Genomic DNA, 13,553 nt, shown 5'->3' on the forward strand with positions numbered 1-13,553 from the left:
AATGTGTAGTTTAAATTCTCATTCAATAGCATAGCATTACTTTCTATTTTGGTCCTGATACAGTCCAGGTTTCATTTCGAGTGTAGATCTGGTAAAGTCCCAGGTTTAGTGATGGTGAATGTACAACTTATCTGTCATTCGTAAATTCAGTTACATTTTTTTAAATTGATCAAAAAAACGTACTGTGAATGGCACTTTTCTCTGCGGTAATAGGTAAGATTTTCTGATCTATGTTGTAATATTGTTTATATAATCAAAAACATACCTGGAGTTTTGTTTTGTTTAATTTACACATGTTTAACACACAAACCGTGCATATATACGCTAAATTCTTTTCTCAAACAGAAAACGCACTGTTTTTAAACTCAATACACCTTTACTAGAATCATGTAGATAATTTCAGTCCTGAAATTGCCACTCTCTACTAAACTAAACTAACTTGAAAACTACAACAGTACATAGACTAATTATAAACGGTTGCTCAAACATTTGTGAATGAAACAAAACCTGTTTTTAATTACTTAACAGAATTATATCACAAGACTAATACCTGCCAATTATAGGACCTTTAATGATACACTACGGAACAAAGCAAAGCAATTACATCTCCATGAAGATGAACAGGATATGCATGCTACATAATTATACAGTGGTCCCTTAATGCTAACCTGACAATAGTAGAGGTAACATACTAGTCTGTGGCTGCTTTTTCTTTATCAGAGCCATTCTCTCACCTCAGACTGATGACAGACTGTTCTTTCACAGCTCAGTCTCTATGATAAGGCTCACTGTGCACTCCTCCATGACCTCCAGCCTGAAGTAAAAGGCCTTTAATGGAGAGAGGGCCCTTGTTTTATTTGGGCTGTGTGCTTTGCTTGTAAATATGTTACATAAGGTATACATGTATGTGAACCCAAAATAGACCTCCTCACAGTCTCACTTCTTATGAGTTTGCTGTCAGTGTTACGTAATGTGGAGACAACTGGGCATCCTGCTGGTGTTTGAAAGAAGAGTCCACATCACTGCTGACCTTTGAACCTAGAGAATTACAGTTAATCCCAGAGCCCCAAACACTCACATGCAGTATCTCGATGAGCTAATATCATTTAAACACCAGATAGGCGATATCCATGGGTTTCAGAGAGATGGCGAATTAGCGCTGATGTCAAAGTAATTAACAAATCAAAACTAGATATTCTGTCTTCTGAATAGTGAAAAGTACTCAAAATGGCACCTATAAACAAGAAACTGAAACCAATGAATATGTGTTTGTGTCATAACGTAAAAATAACATCAAGACGTCAGAATAGCTGGAACTTCAGAACCATATCAACTAATAAATCACATGTCATATAATACTTTACTAATGATCCTAAGTGTCAAAATGATTTTTTACAAAAGATGAATGTATCGGACTCCCTGTCCCTTTTATAGTTGTCCTGGACAGCGCTGAAACTGTATCCCACCAATTTAGTGTCACTTTTTCATTATATATTATACGTATGTAATACAATCATGTTCATAGGGCAATTCCTTTTGTAGCCTCATATTGCTTGGACTAAGTCTGTAAATGTAATTAAGATAGTTCACACATATTTACATTACATATTCATTAATATGCAGTGTCCCATTAGATGAATAAATATTAATGTAACCCACTTTTACTGTAGTTTGTGGTGGTCATCATATGGTAGTGGTTCTCACCCTCGCTGTGTGAAGGAGGTTTTCGCAGGTCTTTCCTTCCTGCTGCTGTCAGACTTTACAACAAACACTGTTAACACTGAACATGTGCCAGTCAGTTATATCCATGTGCAATTATTTTTAAGTCTATTTTTTTATTATTTTTAAGCCATTATTTATTATCTGTGTTACCTTTTCCTGCTGTTCTGAAATTGCACGTTGCAACACTGCAATTTCCCCACTGTGGGACTAAAAACGGCATATCTTATCTTATCTTATCTTATCTCAAAGCGGGGTTCGGAAACAAATTCATCTTTCATCCAAATAATTGTGAATTTGGTTGTGATACCATCCTGAGGTTGTGTAAGGAGTTCTTGTGCAGTGTAGGTCAATGAACTTGGATTTCCTAGTTCTTAAATGTTGTTTTGTCCTGTGACCACTAGAGGGGACAATTGACTCACCCATGTGGTGGTCAGCGATATTTGTGAGAGTACTTCAAGAATCATGTCACTCTATCACTCACTTCTTCTGAGGTTGCTTAAACACATGTTACAACAAGCATTGAATTACCGTTGCTTAAAAACAGTTAAGGTACGTTATATTGTGCATAACATGGAAGTTCTGAAATAAGTTGTTATAAAGAAAGAAATGTTGACTTTAATCACAGAAGATTATCTTGGATCTTTGAAAAAGTCTACAGCCACTGCTCTGTCAGCAAATGCATTTGGTTTGGAACAGAAGTGAGAAATATGACAGTTATCAATTATCAGGAAATTGATATTAACATTTTAAAAAGAAAATGTATTTCTTTTAAATTACCAAAATAAAATTTTATTGAAAACACAATTTATCAATATAAAGGGAAACATTTTTTGTCTTACTCTTCATCCCTAATTTTCAAACTTTACACTGGTATCGATAGTTAGATATAACAAACATCTAACTAACCTGCACATTACTCTATTTTTATGCTAAGGGTTACTATGTGTTTGTATTATTTATGGCTAAACACAGGTATTTTTAACATTTTATTTAACATGTGTGTATTGTCCTTTTTGTGAAATGTGTGGTCTGCAACACTTAATGTATAGATTTCCCTCTGAGACAATAAATTATATTCGATTTGATTGATAGTTACGGTATGTTACTTATGTCACTCTCAAAGATGCTTAAAGCCAAAGCATCCATATCTGTATTTCTATTCATAAATGCAATGCAGATTTAGTTTGTGTGAAAAAACAGTATCATGAATACAAACTGAACTTCAATCAACATAAAAATATAGGCTCGTATTAGCATTCTCACTGCTTCAGATAATGGTCATATTTGGAAAGTGAGTATGAAAATGTCACAGAAATCTTCTTTGCTAGTGCACTAAGGAGTGTGTTTAAATTAGGCCAAAAACAATAGCTTCTAAAATCAAAGATGACATAGAACTGAAATAATTAGAATGGGTCTAGTGAAAATCTGTGGACATTAAATCACAATTTCAATTTGCAGTGTCTGAAACTTGTACTGGACACTTCATGGTTATTCTCAGTATTTTCTTCTTTCTAAAGATGCTATTAACATGACATTTTCACCTAATTTACGTCACAACCGTCATGTGACCTCCAAATATAATGTTAAAATGTGGTCTCATGTTCTAGTTCCAGGTCTTTCTGAAGCATCAGGGTGATCCCAGGCTCTCCTCTGATCAGTCCTTCCTCTCCTCTTGCAGAAACCTGATCGTGCTTATTTCTATGTAGAAGTCATTCTCCTTGCACTTCCTGATTTCAGCAGTGCTCACTAGAACATTCCTGATCCCTCTGTAACCAATAAAGAATATTTACAGGGAATTATATTTGCTTTCCATGTCTTTCTCATGCTTCTTCCACTGCTCATGTGTTCATTAGTTTTGTCTCTGTATTATTTCACTTTTATTTTATTTATGAATGAATGGATTCATTTTAGTTTATCTTTGCTTGAGTGGATTAATTGGGTTGCTGTCTTAGGGAAAATGTCTTAACCAATAAAACTATTTTAACTGATTGCAAAGCACTCACTACCAGTTTCACATGCTCTATGCTGTATAATAATATCTTATTCCTGGACATTTCAAGAACTGCTTCAATTATAGGACTTTTAAGATATCCCCAGGCCTGAGCTCCAAGTCCACCAGAGGATCCCAAAGTGTAACCTAGATCTACCACATGATAGCAGAAGCTTAACCTCTCCTCCTGTCACTCACACACTCAGTCTTTCTCAACTGTCACTTCAGACCAAACTGGAGAGAGCAGTCCACTATTTTCCAGTCAAAAACATGGTAGTCCTGTCATGATAATTATTACAGACCCTATGTCCTGTCAATCGTTATATCATCTTTGCACTGTTTTTCCTTACGACCCATGTATATAGCTGAGATATATTTGTGTTACTATATTTCTAAACTTTATTTTTCTTAGTAGATAAACATTTATATAATTCTGCTTTATTTGACACCAGTCTCTTGCTATTTTTGCAACTTATTTTGAATTTATTATTTATATTTGTGTTTTTTCTGTTATTATAATATACTGTGATGTGTGAGCCACTGTGTCCAAATAATTTCCCTTTTTATGGGGGTCCATCATCTGCTTGTTTCTATGAATATGTCATTGCTCTGTCTAGAATGTTACACAATATGACATTAAACAGCTCTATATTACATTTATTCAATTACAGGTGGTTTTATGACTCAAAAATATAAAATAAAAAAAAAAAAAAAAAAAAAAAAAAAACATTTTGACTGTCCGCGGAGTTGTCCTTCCACAGATCTGACCTGTATGGTGGCCTAATCTGATCTCCATGAAGGTTTAATACCATATTGTGAAACATTTCAGACAAAGCGGTTGATGGACTCGCTGCCAGAAAAGTTACACAGTGCATCTTTAAAGTATTTTTTGCTGAATAAATCTGATTTTTCAATGTTATCATTTATCATCTAGATTTACTTTAGCAATATATCCATCTATCCATCCATCCATTTTCGTCCGCTTATCCGGGGCCGGGTCGCGGGGGCAGCAGCCTAAGCAGGGACTCCCAGACTTCCTTCACCCCAGACACGTCCTCCAGCTCCTCCGGGGGGACCCCGAGGCGTTCCCAGGCCAGCCGAGAGACATAGTCCCTCCAGCGTGTCCTGGGTCTTCCCCGGGGCCTCCTCCCGGTGGGACATGCCCAGAACACCTCCCGAGGGAGGCGCCCAGGAGGCATCCGGAACAGATGCCCGAGCCACCTCAACTGGCTCCTCTCGATGTGGAGGAGCAGCGGCTCTACTCCGAGCTCCTCCCGTGTGACTGAGCTCCTCACCCTATCTCTAAGGGAGCGCCCAGCCACCCTGCGGAGGAAACTCATTTCGAGCGCTTGTATCCGCGATCTCGTCCTTTCGGTCACTACCCAGAGCTCATGACCATAGGTGAGAGTAGGAACGAAGACTGACCGGTAAATCTTCACCACAACGGTCCGATACAGCGACCGCATCACTGCCGAAGCTGCACCGATCCGCCTGTCAATCTCCCGTTCCGTCCTCCCCTCACTCGTGAACAAGACCCCGAGATACTTGAACTCCTCCACTTGAGGCAAAGACTCCCCATCCACCCGGAGAGGGCAAGCCACCTTTTTCCGGTCGAGAACCATGGCCTCAGACTTAGAAGAGCTGATCTTCATCCCAGCCGCTTCACACTCGGCTGCAAACCGCCCCAGTGCACATTGCAGGTCCTGGTTCGATGAAGCCAACAGGACAACATCATCCGCAAACAGCAGAGATGAGATCCTGTGGTCCCCAAACCGGACCCCCTCCGGCCCCTGACTGCGCCTAGAAATTCTGTCCATAAATACAATGAACAGAACCGGTGACAAAGGGCAGCCCTGGCGGAGTCCAACATGCACCGGGAACAGGTCTGACTTACTGCCGGCAATGCGAACACAGCTCCTGCTCCGGTCATACAGGGACCGGACAGCCCTTAGCAAAGGGCCTCGGACCCCATACTCCCAGAGCACCCCCCACAGGACACCACGAGGGACACGGTCGAATGCCTTCTCCAAGTCCACAAAGCACATGTGGACTGGTTGGGCAAACTCCCATGAACCCTCGAGCACCCGATGGAGAGTGTAGAGCTGGTCCAGTGTTCCACGGCCAGGACGAAAACCACACTGCTCTTCCTGGATCTGAGGTTCGACTATCGGCCGGATTCTCCTCTCCAGTACCCTGGCATAGACCTTACCGGGAAGGCTGAGGAGTGTGATCCCCCTATAGTTGGAACACACCCTCCGGTCCCCCTTCTTATACAGAGGGACCACCACCCCGGTTTGCCAGTCCAGAGGTACTGTCCCCGACCGCCACGCGATGTTGAAGAGGCGTGTCAGCCAAGACAGCCCCACAACATCCAGAGACTTAAGGTACTCAGGACGGATCTCATCCAATCCCGGAGCCTTAATAATTTTACGTCGCCCGGATAGCAATATTTCGCCCTTCAAAATAATTATTGTGACAGGCCTAGAACATGGACCAAGAATTTACATCTCATCCTCTCCACATTGTCCCTGTGCACTCTGCAGAACCTGAAATGATGAAGACAACAGAAGAACAAACGCGCCAAGCTCACTCTTCTTCACCTCAGCTCAGAGACACAAAAGACTATGCCTCAGCTACATTGATCAAAATCCCAACTGTTTGATGCTTGTCCAGGAAACACCATCCCCACAGTCCAGTCCCCTCTGCACATGCTCATAAGAACATTTAAAAGGCCCATATTATGTTGTTTTATGCTCTATGCTATAATGTTGTTTTCTCATCAAAAACATAACTGGAATTGTATTTATTTTTCTATTCACACATGTTTAACACAAACCCTGCAGATTTAGTTATTCTCTCCGTCAGAAAACACTCCACCTTGTGATGTCATGTGGTAATAAAGGAAAAGTTCTGCTGTGCTTTTAAACTCCAGACACCTTCATTAGAATCATTTAGATCATTTCAGCCCTGGAATTGCCAATCTTTACTGAGCTCATGTAAAAATGTAGCTCTTAACTTGAAAACTACCACTAAAGGATATCACAAGGTGGAACAGAGCATTTTGAGCTTTGGAGATGTAGACAGACTTATAAAGGAATGACACAAAACATAACTCCAGGTATGTTTTTGATGAGGTTACAACATGACTAAAAGCTTGCCTGAGTCAATTTTGCAGGACCTTTAATCAAATTCCCATTACAGATATCAGAACAGAACAGCAGAATCATGCAGGCCTGGTGCCAGTACGTTTTGTTTGTGGCTGTCCTGTCTAAGGTTTACCACCACTTTTCAGCACTGGTCTGGTAATGAGTTATGCAAATGGCTGTAAAGGGACACCAGTGAAGAGCCCAGAAGAGTCCAGGCAAAAACAGCACATTCCCATGGAGCCCTCATACCACACTGGGATCCACACCGCAAGCCTGAGAGGGCACTGCACACAAATATAATGAGTGAGGACTAGAGCTGTAACAATGTTGTGCCATGTAGTAGACCTGTCACCATAATAACTAAACTGACTTATCATTCAATATACAGTATGTTACATGGAACAATCATTTCTGAGAGTCAGTATTTATCGTGGTATTTTTTTCTTTGTACTTGTGAGGAACTTTTTTTTTTTTTTGTACTACGATAAAGATTTAACTTGTATGACTCATTCTAGATACAAAATAACTTCTAAAGTGTTTCATTCAGCTGTCTATTTATAGCAGTTTGTGTTTTTTAACCATATATTGTACTTCAAAATGTGGTATCATGACAGGTCTAACATGTAACCACAGTAAAAGATCATAAGCAGGAGTAGGACACTATTCAATCTGTTCCACTAATAGATAAAAATACTTTAAAATCAATAAAACACAGTATAATCTATGTACCTTCCATGACTGTATTGTATTTAATCATAATAATAGCTACAAGTAGAGCAGAGACACTGGTGCCCACTGTGAGGTCGGTTCAAATGATGATAGGCCTGTCACATTTGCACATTTTGAAGTAAGATAGATATACTGCTGAAGAAAATATAGACAATAAACCATAATTCTGAAACTAATTTACCACTGACACAATAACGTTAAAGCAAAATAATCCCCCCCAAAACCATATTCTAGATGTACAATATTGGAAAAAGAGTTAGTTTGTATCTATAATCAGACATAGAAGTTACTTGTTCGACCTTCAACTGCTCCAATTGTATCTTAATACAAAAAAAGAATAAAAAAATCCCCACTAGGACAAAGAAAACATACATGCGATATATATACTGCACCCCAAAAATATTGATCCAGCTTTGATTTATTGAACAATAAATCGATATAATAATCATCATCATAACAGGCCTAAAGTACATTCTGAAGAAGGAAATGCTCTGGTAATTTCAAATACAGTTACAGTTAAAGTACAGTGCATTGTAGCAAATTTGCTGTTTTTTTTTAGTTAAAGAAATTGACAGGCGTTCTTGATTGGGCCAAAATGAGTGTGAGAATCTGAAGGAACAGAAGGCCTTCTCATTAACTGAGCTAACGCACATTAGCACCTGCTAATGGTTTAGAGATAAGTCAAAGCTCTTTTACATGTGGGACAGCCAGGCACGCTTGTTCATTTATCTGTGTAAATATCATTAGACTCCAGCAGGGATTTTCATGTCATAAATCATACACACATCAGCTCCTGTTTTTTTTCTTCTCAGTCTATTCAATAACATGTGGGTTTGAATTCTGAAGTGTGGATTTGCCCCAAGAATGAAGTTACAGCTGAGTTGTATCTGTCTTTACCCCAGAAGAGATTATACTAATAAAACATGAAGTGTACACCGCAGAGTTTAACAGCTTTAACCAGCATTACTGTATCCTTTATGAGGAGAGCCTGCTATGTGATGTGCACATATGAAGAGCTTTATTAGCAGACGTGTCAGGTGTATGTAGCAGACAGTGTTAAGTGCTGTACTATTTAGATGTCACTGTATGACAGCCATGGCACCTGTTTGAGGATATTATCACTTCTTCTCACACATTTTGGAAAAGGGTCACTGTTTGAATGACAAATTGGTAGTATTCATTGTGCTTCCACTTAAATGCACAATTAAAGTAAATACTATTAATGAACACGTACTGTATCCAACAACTGCTGTATATTCAGCTGCAATAATTCTGCAATGTGCAGTAAAATCATATTTAAAAACTTGAAAGAAATAACTATTGCATATTCATAGTGATATTGTCTTGCATATACACAACTTAGCAACTCAGTGACTGTTGGAAGCAGCTCTCAGAGAAACGTGACAAACAGAGTGTAGATCTTTGATAACTCCACACCAACAGTAGTAGCGCCTAGTGCAGGCTTAATGCCAGTCCATGCGCAATCTTTATTTAACTGTACTTTAACATGAGAGCGTACTTCCAACCCCAAACTCAATGCAAAGCTGCAACCCCATTGGTCAGTATTTGAGTACCTCTGTGTCAGTGGATGACCTCCTTCTTCTCTTCACTGAGAATATTTTCCAAATCCGCCGCCACAGAAAAGTTGCTACTAAACATACGCTGCCCAATATCCAAACATCTTTATCCTTAAGGAAGGTCTCCATGATGGAAAACTTCCTGTGGTAGCGTGTAGTCCTCTGTAGATTTAGTTTAATCTTGGGACAGTCTTGGATGGTGTCAAAACACTTGTTGACATGAGCCTGGACAACGTGCCTCCAGCTGGCCTCCTGCTCAAAGCTCACTCAGCCCACTACAAACACTGAGCAAGTGCCCACCCACCATTCACTTTCCACCTGACTTCCTCCTGCCACTGGCCCTAGGACCTAAAAGGAGAGGACATGCTGTCTCTGAGACGAGAGAGGGACAGGTGGTGTAGAGTTCACACTGTGGGTGCTCTACGCAGAATCAGAGGCTTGCTGCCGGTGGCATGTCAGAGAGAGACCATGGTATCCTTTAACTTTGAGCACAGCACTTTGAGCATATACTCCTGACTATATCTGCACTGGCCCATACCTCAGACTGCACTGAGGGCAGTGGGGCTCTTAATGACAGGATTTCTCAGAGGCGCAGATGACCAAACAACCACCTGTCAAAGGAACTGCTAAAGAAGTAGCATTTATGTCTCCATTTTAAACAAAACTGCTGTTAGATTTTATTTAATTCTGTCATTATTTTAATTGTATTGTTTATTTATTTATTTGTTTGTTTTTTATGCATGCCCTTATTTTATCATAATATAATATATTTTTTTTACTATCAAGAGTCATTCAGATTGTTTTATTTTGCACTATATTGCTGAAGCAAATTCCTACTTTGTGAATTTTCTTCTCTGACAATCGCAAATAAATCTTTTTCAGATTTTGATCATAGTCATTACTACTTTTAAAAATCTTCACATGAGTATTATTTTTTATGTAGTGGTTGGGATCATGTTTAGCTGCAGGTCTGTGGGTTCTGACTGCTTTTAGACTGAGAGCAAGTGTGACAGACAGCTCTCTGTCTGGCCTGAGCAGGTAATACATCCTATAGAGGCATGTTTGTACTGTGTGTATTGCAGTCAGAGGATCAGATCCCTGTGGCCAGTTTAATCTGTTAGTCCACAGCATTACAACTATTTATGACAGTTGAGCTGTTACATGTTTTTACACCAAACACTTAAAATTATGCAATAAATCTATATATGTGTTATTATGTTGTAATAGTATTCTCACAAAACAAATGAATATGAATATTGTTTTATGAATATTATTTTAAGTCCTATTTTATTTAGGTAAGTATATGCATGTATCTGGTTTGTTGTGATCAACAATAAACAAGTTAAATGTTTCTGGATTCTTCCATTTCATATTTCAGAGTATTGTCATATAAAGATGTGTTGCTAACAAGCAGGAGCAGGTGGCGATTCAGGGGTCATAGAGGTTACTGAGCCGGACCCCAGTACCAAAACATATTCCCTAGTGGAATTTGAGGAGAACTGTTCTGAGGAGTAAAATCTGAATGGATATAAAAATATTATTATTATTATTTTTAATTGGGCTGCAGAGTTTTGTTTTTTTTTAATCAGAAATATTTCTGTTTGAGGTCCCTGTGTGTCTGTGTCTGTGTGTGTGTGTGTGTGCCAGGTGTCATTCTACCTAAAAAGCATGTTTAATAACTTGTGTTACAAACCCTGTAAAATGCTGACCTCTGGTGGAGTTTTTAGTTCACTGACCAGGCACCCACTGTTTGTTTCCTATGGGCAGATGAGAGATTAGTGTACAGCTCCCTCTAGTGATCATTTTGCAGCAAAATGGTCAGGCCTTAAAGAGTGTATGACAGATTTTTATGATTCTTTAATGTTGGCTTAATTTGGTGAGATAATAACTGTTGTAAATATAAATGATAGTATTACAACAATCAAAGTAGCAATTTGTGAACTTGAAAACTATGTTGAAAATTACAGGAAGTACAAAGTTCTAAAACATGACACCAAGCAAAGGAGAATTCTGTCAAAAAGTGTGGAACAACTTACACAAGAAACACTTTTTTTTATGTGGCCATACCCACTTGTAAAAGCCTGATCCCATCAGATCTCAGAAGCTAAGCAAGGTCCTGCCTGGATGGGAGACCACAAGGAAAATCAAGTGCCACAGGGAGGCGCCAGTCACAAAAACTGTCATGTTCTTAGGCAAGGCACTTCAAACACATTGCCTAGTATGAAAGTGGTGTCTGTGTGAGTGATGCTTGGTGGTCAGAGGGAACGATGGTGCCGATTGGCATGGCAGCCGAGCTTCTGTCAGTCTGCCCCAGGGCAGCTGTGGCTACAATAGTAACTTATCACCACCTGGTATGGAGTGACTGAATAATGCTCTGTAAAGAGTCTTTGTGACAAATGTCTGTGAAAAGCGCTATATAAATAAAATACTTACTTACTTTTTTCTGATACTTTAAACATGAGAAAAATAAAGGTGTTCTTATATTTGTATTTGCCAGATAATAATTTCTGTGTACATTAGAGGAATTTTGCTAGGTAAAATCCCTATTGTGATGTCATGATTTCCAGACAGGAAATAAAATTTTAAACTTGAAAAATGGTCCCATTGAAAAATCTTAACTACACTTAACTGTATTTTAGTAAAATAGATAGTCTAACCTGAGAAGTCTACAGACGGGAGGAGCCATAAAATGTGACAGGTGTTTCTTTAGGCACATTCTCACGATATCCTGTTTCACCTCAGCAGTTGTTAGTGTTGTGATTTCATGATGAATACCTGCTGGCTGCCGCCTTCCAGTTCCACGTGCTTCAGCTCCCAAAAGCATCGCATCGTCTCCACCTTCTCCAGATGTCGATAAAATGCCAGGCGACCCAGGCGGAGGCTGTTGCTACGATTACGGATGGCCTTCAGACCCTCCATCTTCTCTACAATGGGAGACATAGGAATAGGTGGTGGTACCGCTGAGGAGGATTTGCCATTCTTCTTCCTGTTGTCACTGCACAGAGTTTTATCCGACCTGGAAATAGAAAAACACACTTTTAACACAAACCGATCAACAATAATGCCTTGAAAATATGAACTACAAATTAATGTTACAAACACTTCTCTCATGAGTACACATGTTTATATGCAGTGTTCTACCATGGTAAAGGTTCCTAGTTGTCTGTATGGAGATATAATTTATTTCCCTGGAATGTTCCACAGTAAGAGATTAAGCTTATTAAGCAATTACATCAATTTAAAAAACTTCATTGGTGAAAAATACCTTGAATGCATTTTAACTGTGATGGGGTTCACCTCTCCACAAACCGGACCTGTTTGCCTGATGGCATCACCTGGGTGCCTCCAGGGAGATGCCAGATGGACGTTCCACCAATAAAGTTAAATAGCCCAACTTTAAAAAATATTAATTAAATACATAACAATGTCAGAAGTGTCATCTTTTTTTCATTCATTGATTGCACTCATTGCACGTTTTAGGTCCTATATTATACATTACACATGACTCCTGTGAGCTCTAAATCATGTTATAATGTTGTAACCTCCTCAAAAACATACCTGGAATTGTGTTTTGTTTCGTTCACATATTTAAGTAACACTTCATTATTAGTCTGTCTACGTCTCCAAAATCCAAATGAACAGCTACTTTTAACCTTTCGTTTAGTGCAAAAAATCAACCAAATGATTCTAGTGTAGGCGTATGCAAAAGCACAGTAGAGCCCTCCCTGTATTATCACATGACATCATAAGGTGTAACAGTGCCTTCAATCTGAGAGAAGAACTCAGCCTATATATGCACGGTTTGTGTATTAAACATGTGTGAATGAAACAAAACACAACTCCAAGTATGTTTTTGATGAGGAAATAATATTATAATATAGATCCTTTAATGGCCCTTTAAGCTATAGAGAAGTACAGTAGGAGCTTGCAGCTGCTGAGTCTTGCAGTGGGCAGTGCAATGGCTCCAAGAGAGAAATGTGCCCAGCGGCCTTGTACTGGTGACCAGGGGCGTCAGACTGTGGGGGTAAAGCGTACTGTATACCCAGAGTCCACTGCAGGGAGAGTCCCTCATAAAATTTTTAATGTGCATTTCTTCATTAGACAACATGTAGTGTGGGCCCACCAGATGATTTGTACCCAGGGCCCAGAACTTATTTACGTGCTACAACCCTGATGGCAACAGCTGCTTTCTGCTGTGTTCTACCTGCAAGCCTATAGGACTCATGGAAGATCTGTGCAGATATTTATACTTCTGGAGTGTAAAATGTCCTGACTTTTCTTGTATAATTAAAGGGGTCAGGGAGTGTGTCTGTAGTTTCAACACGCAGCCGGAGCTTCTGATGTGTCACAGCTAGAATCGCTCTTCAGCACCACAGCTTTCTACAGCTT

The 13,553-nt window shown here is 39.4% G+C and overlaps 1 protein-coding gene across 2 annotated transcripts in view; it reads right to left on the reverse strand.

The window, feature by feature from the left end:
• mylk4b (myosin light chain kinase family, member 4b) overlaps positions 1 to 13,553 on the reverse strand; it is a 46,316-nt gene that overhangs the window by 16,746 nt on the left and 16,017 nt on the right. For both annotated transcript variants that reach the window (XM_055165016.1, XM_055165015.1), the window contains one exon: positions 11,940 to 12,180. In XM_055165016.1, coding sequence (XP_055020991.1) covers positions 11,940 to 12,104 — 165 coding nt within the window. In that variant the 5' untranslated portion in view covers positions 12,105 to 12,180. The remainder of the gene's footprint in view (positions 1 to 11,939; positions 12,181 to 13,553) is intronic.

This window comes from Boleophthalmus pectinirostris, unplaced genomic scaffold, assembly GCF_026225935.1.
Source record: "Boleophthalmus pectinirostris isolate CB_2022bp ecotype Guang Dong unplaced genomic scaffold, ASM2622593v1 HiC_scaffold_7, whole genome shotgun sequence".
NCBI classification, from domain to species: Eukaryota; Metazoa; Chordata; class Actinopteri; order Gobiiformes; family Gobiidae; genus Boleophthalmus; species Boleophthalmus pectinirostris.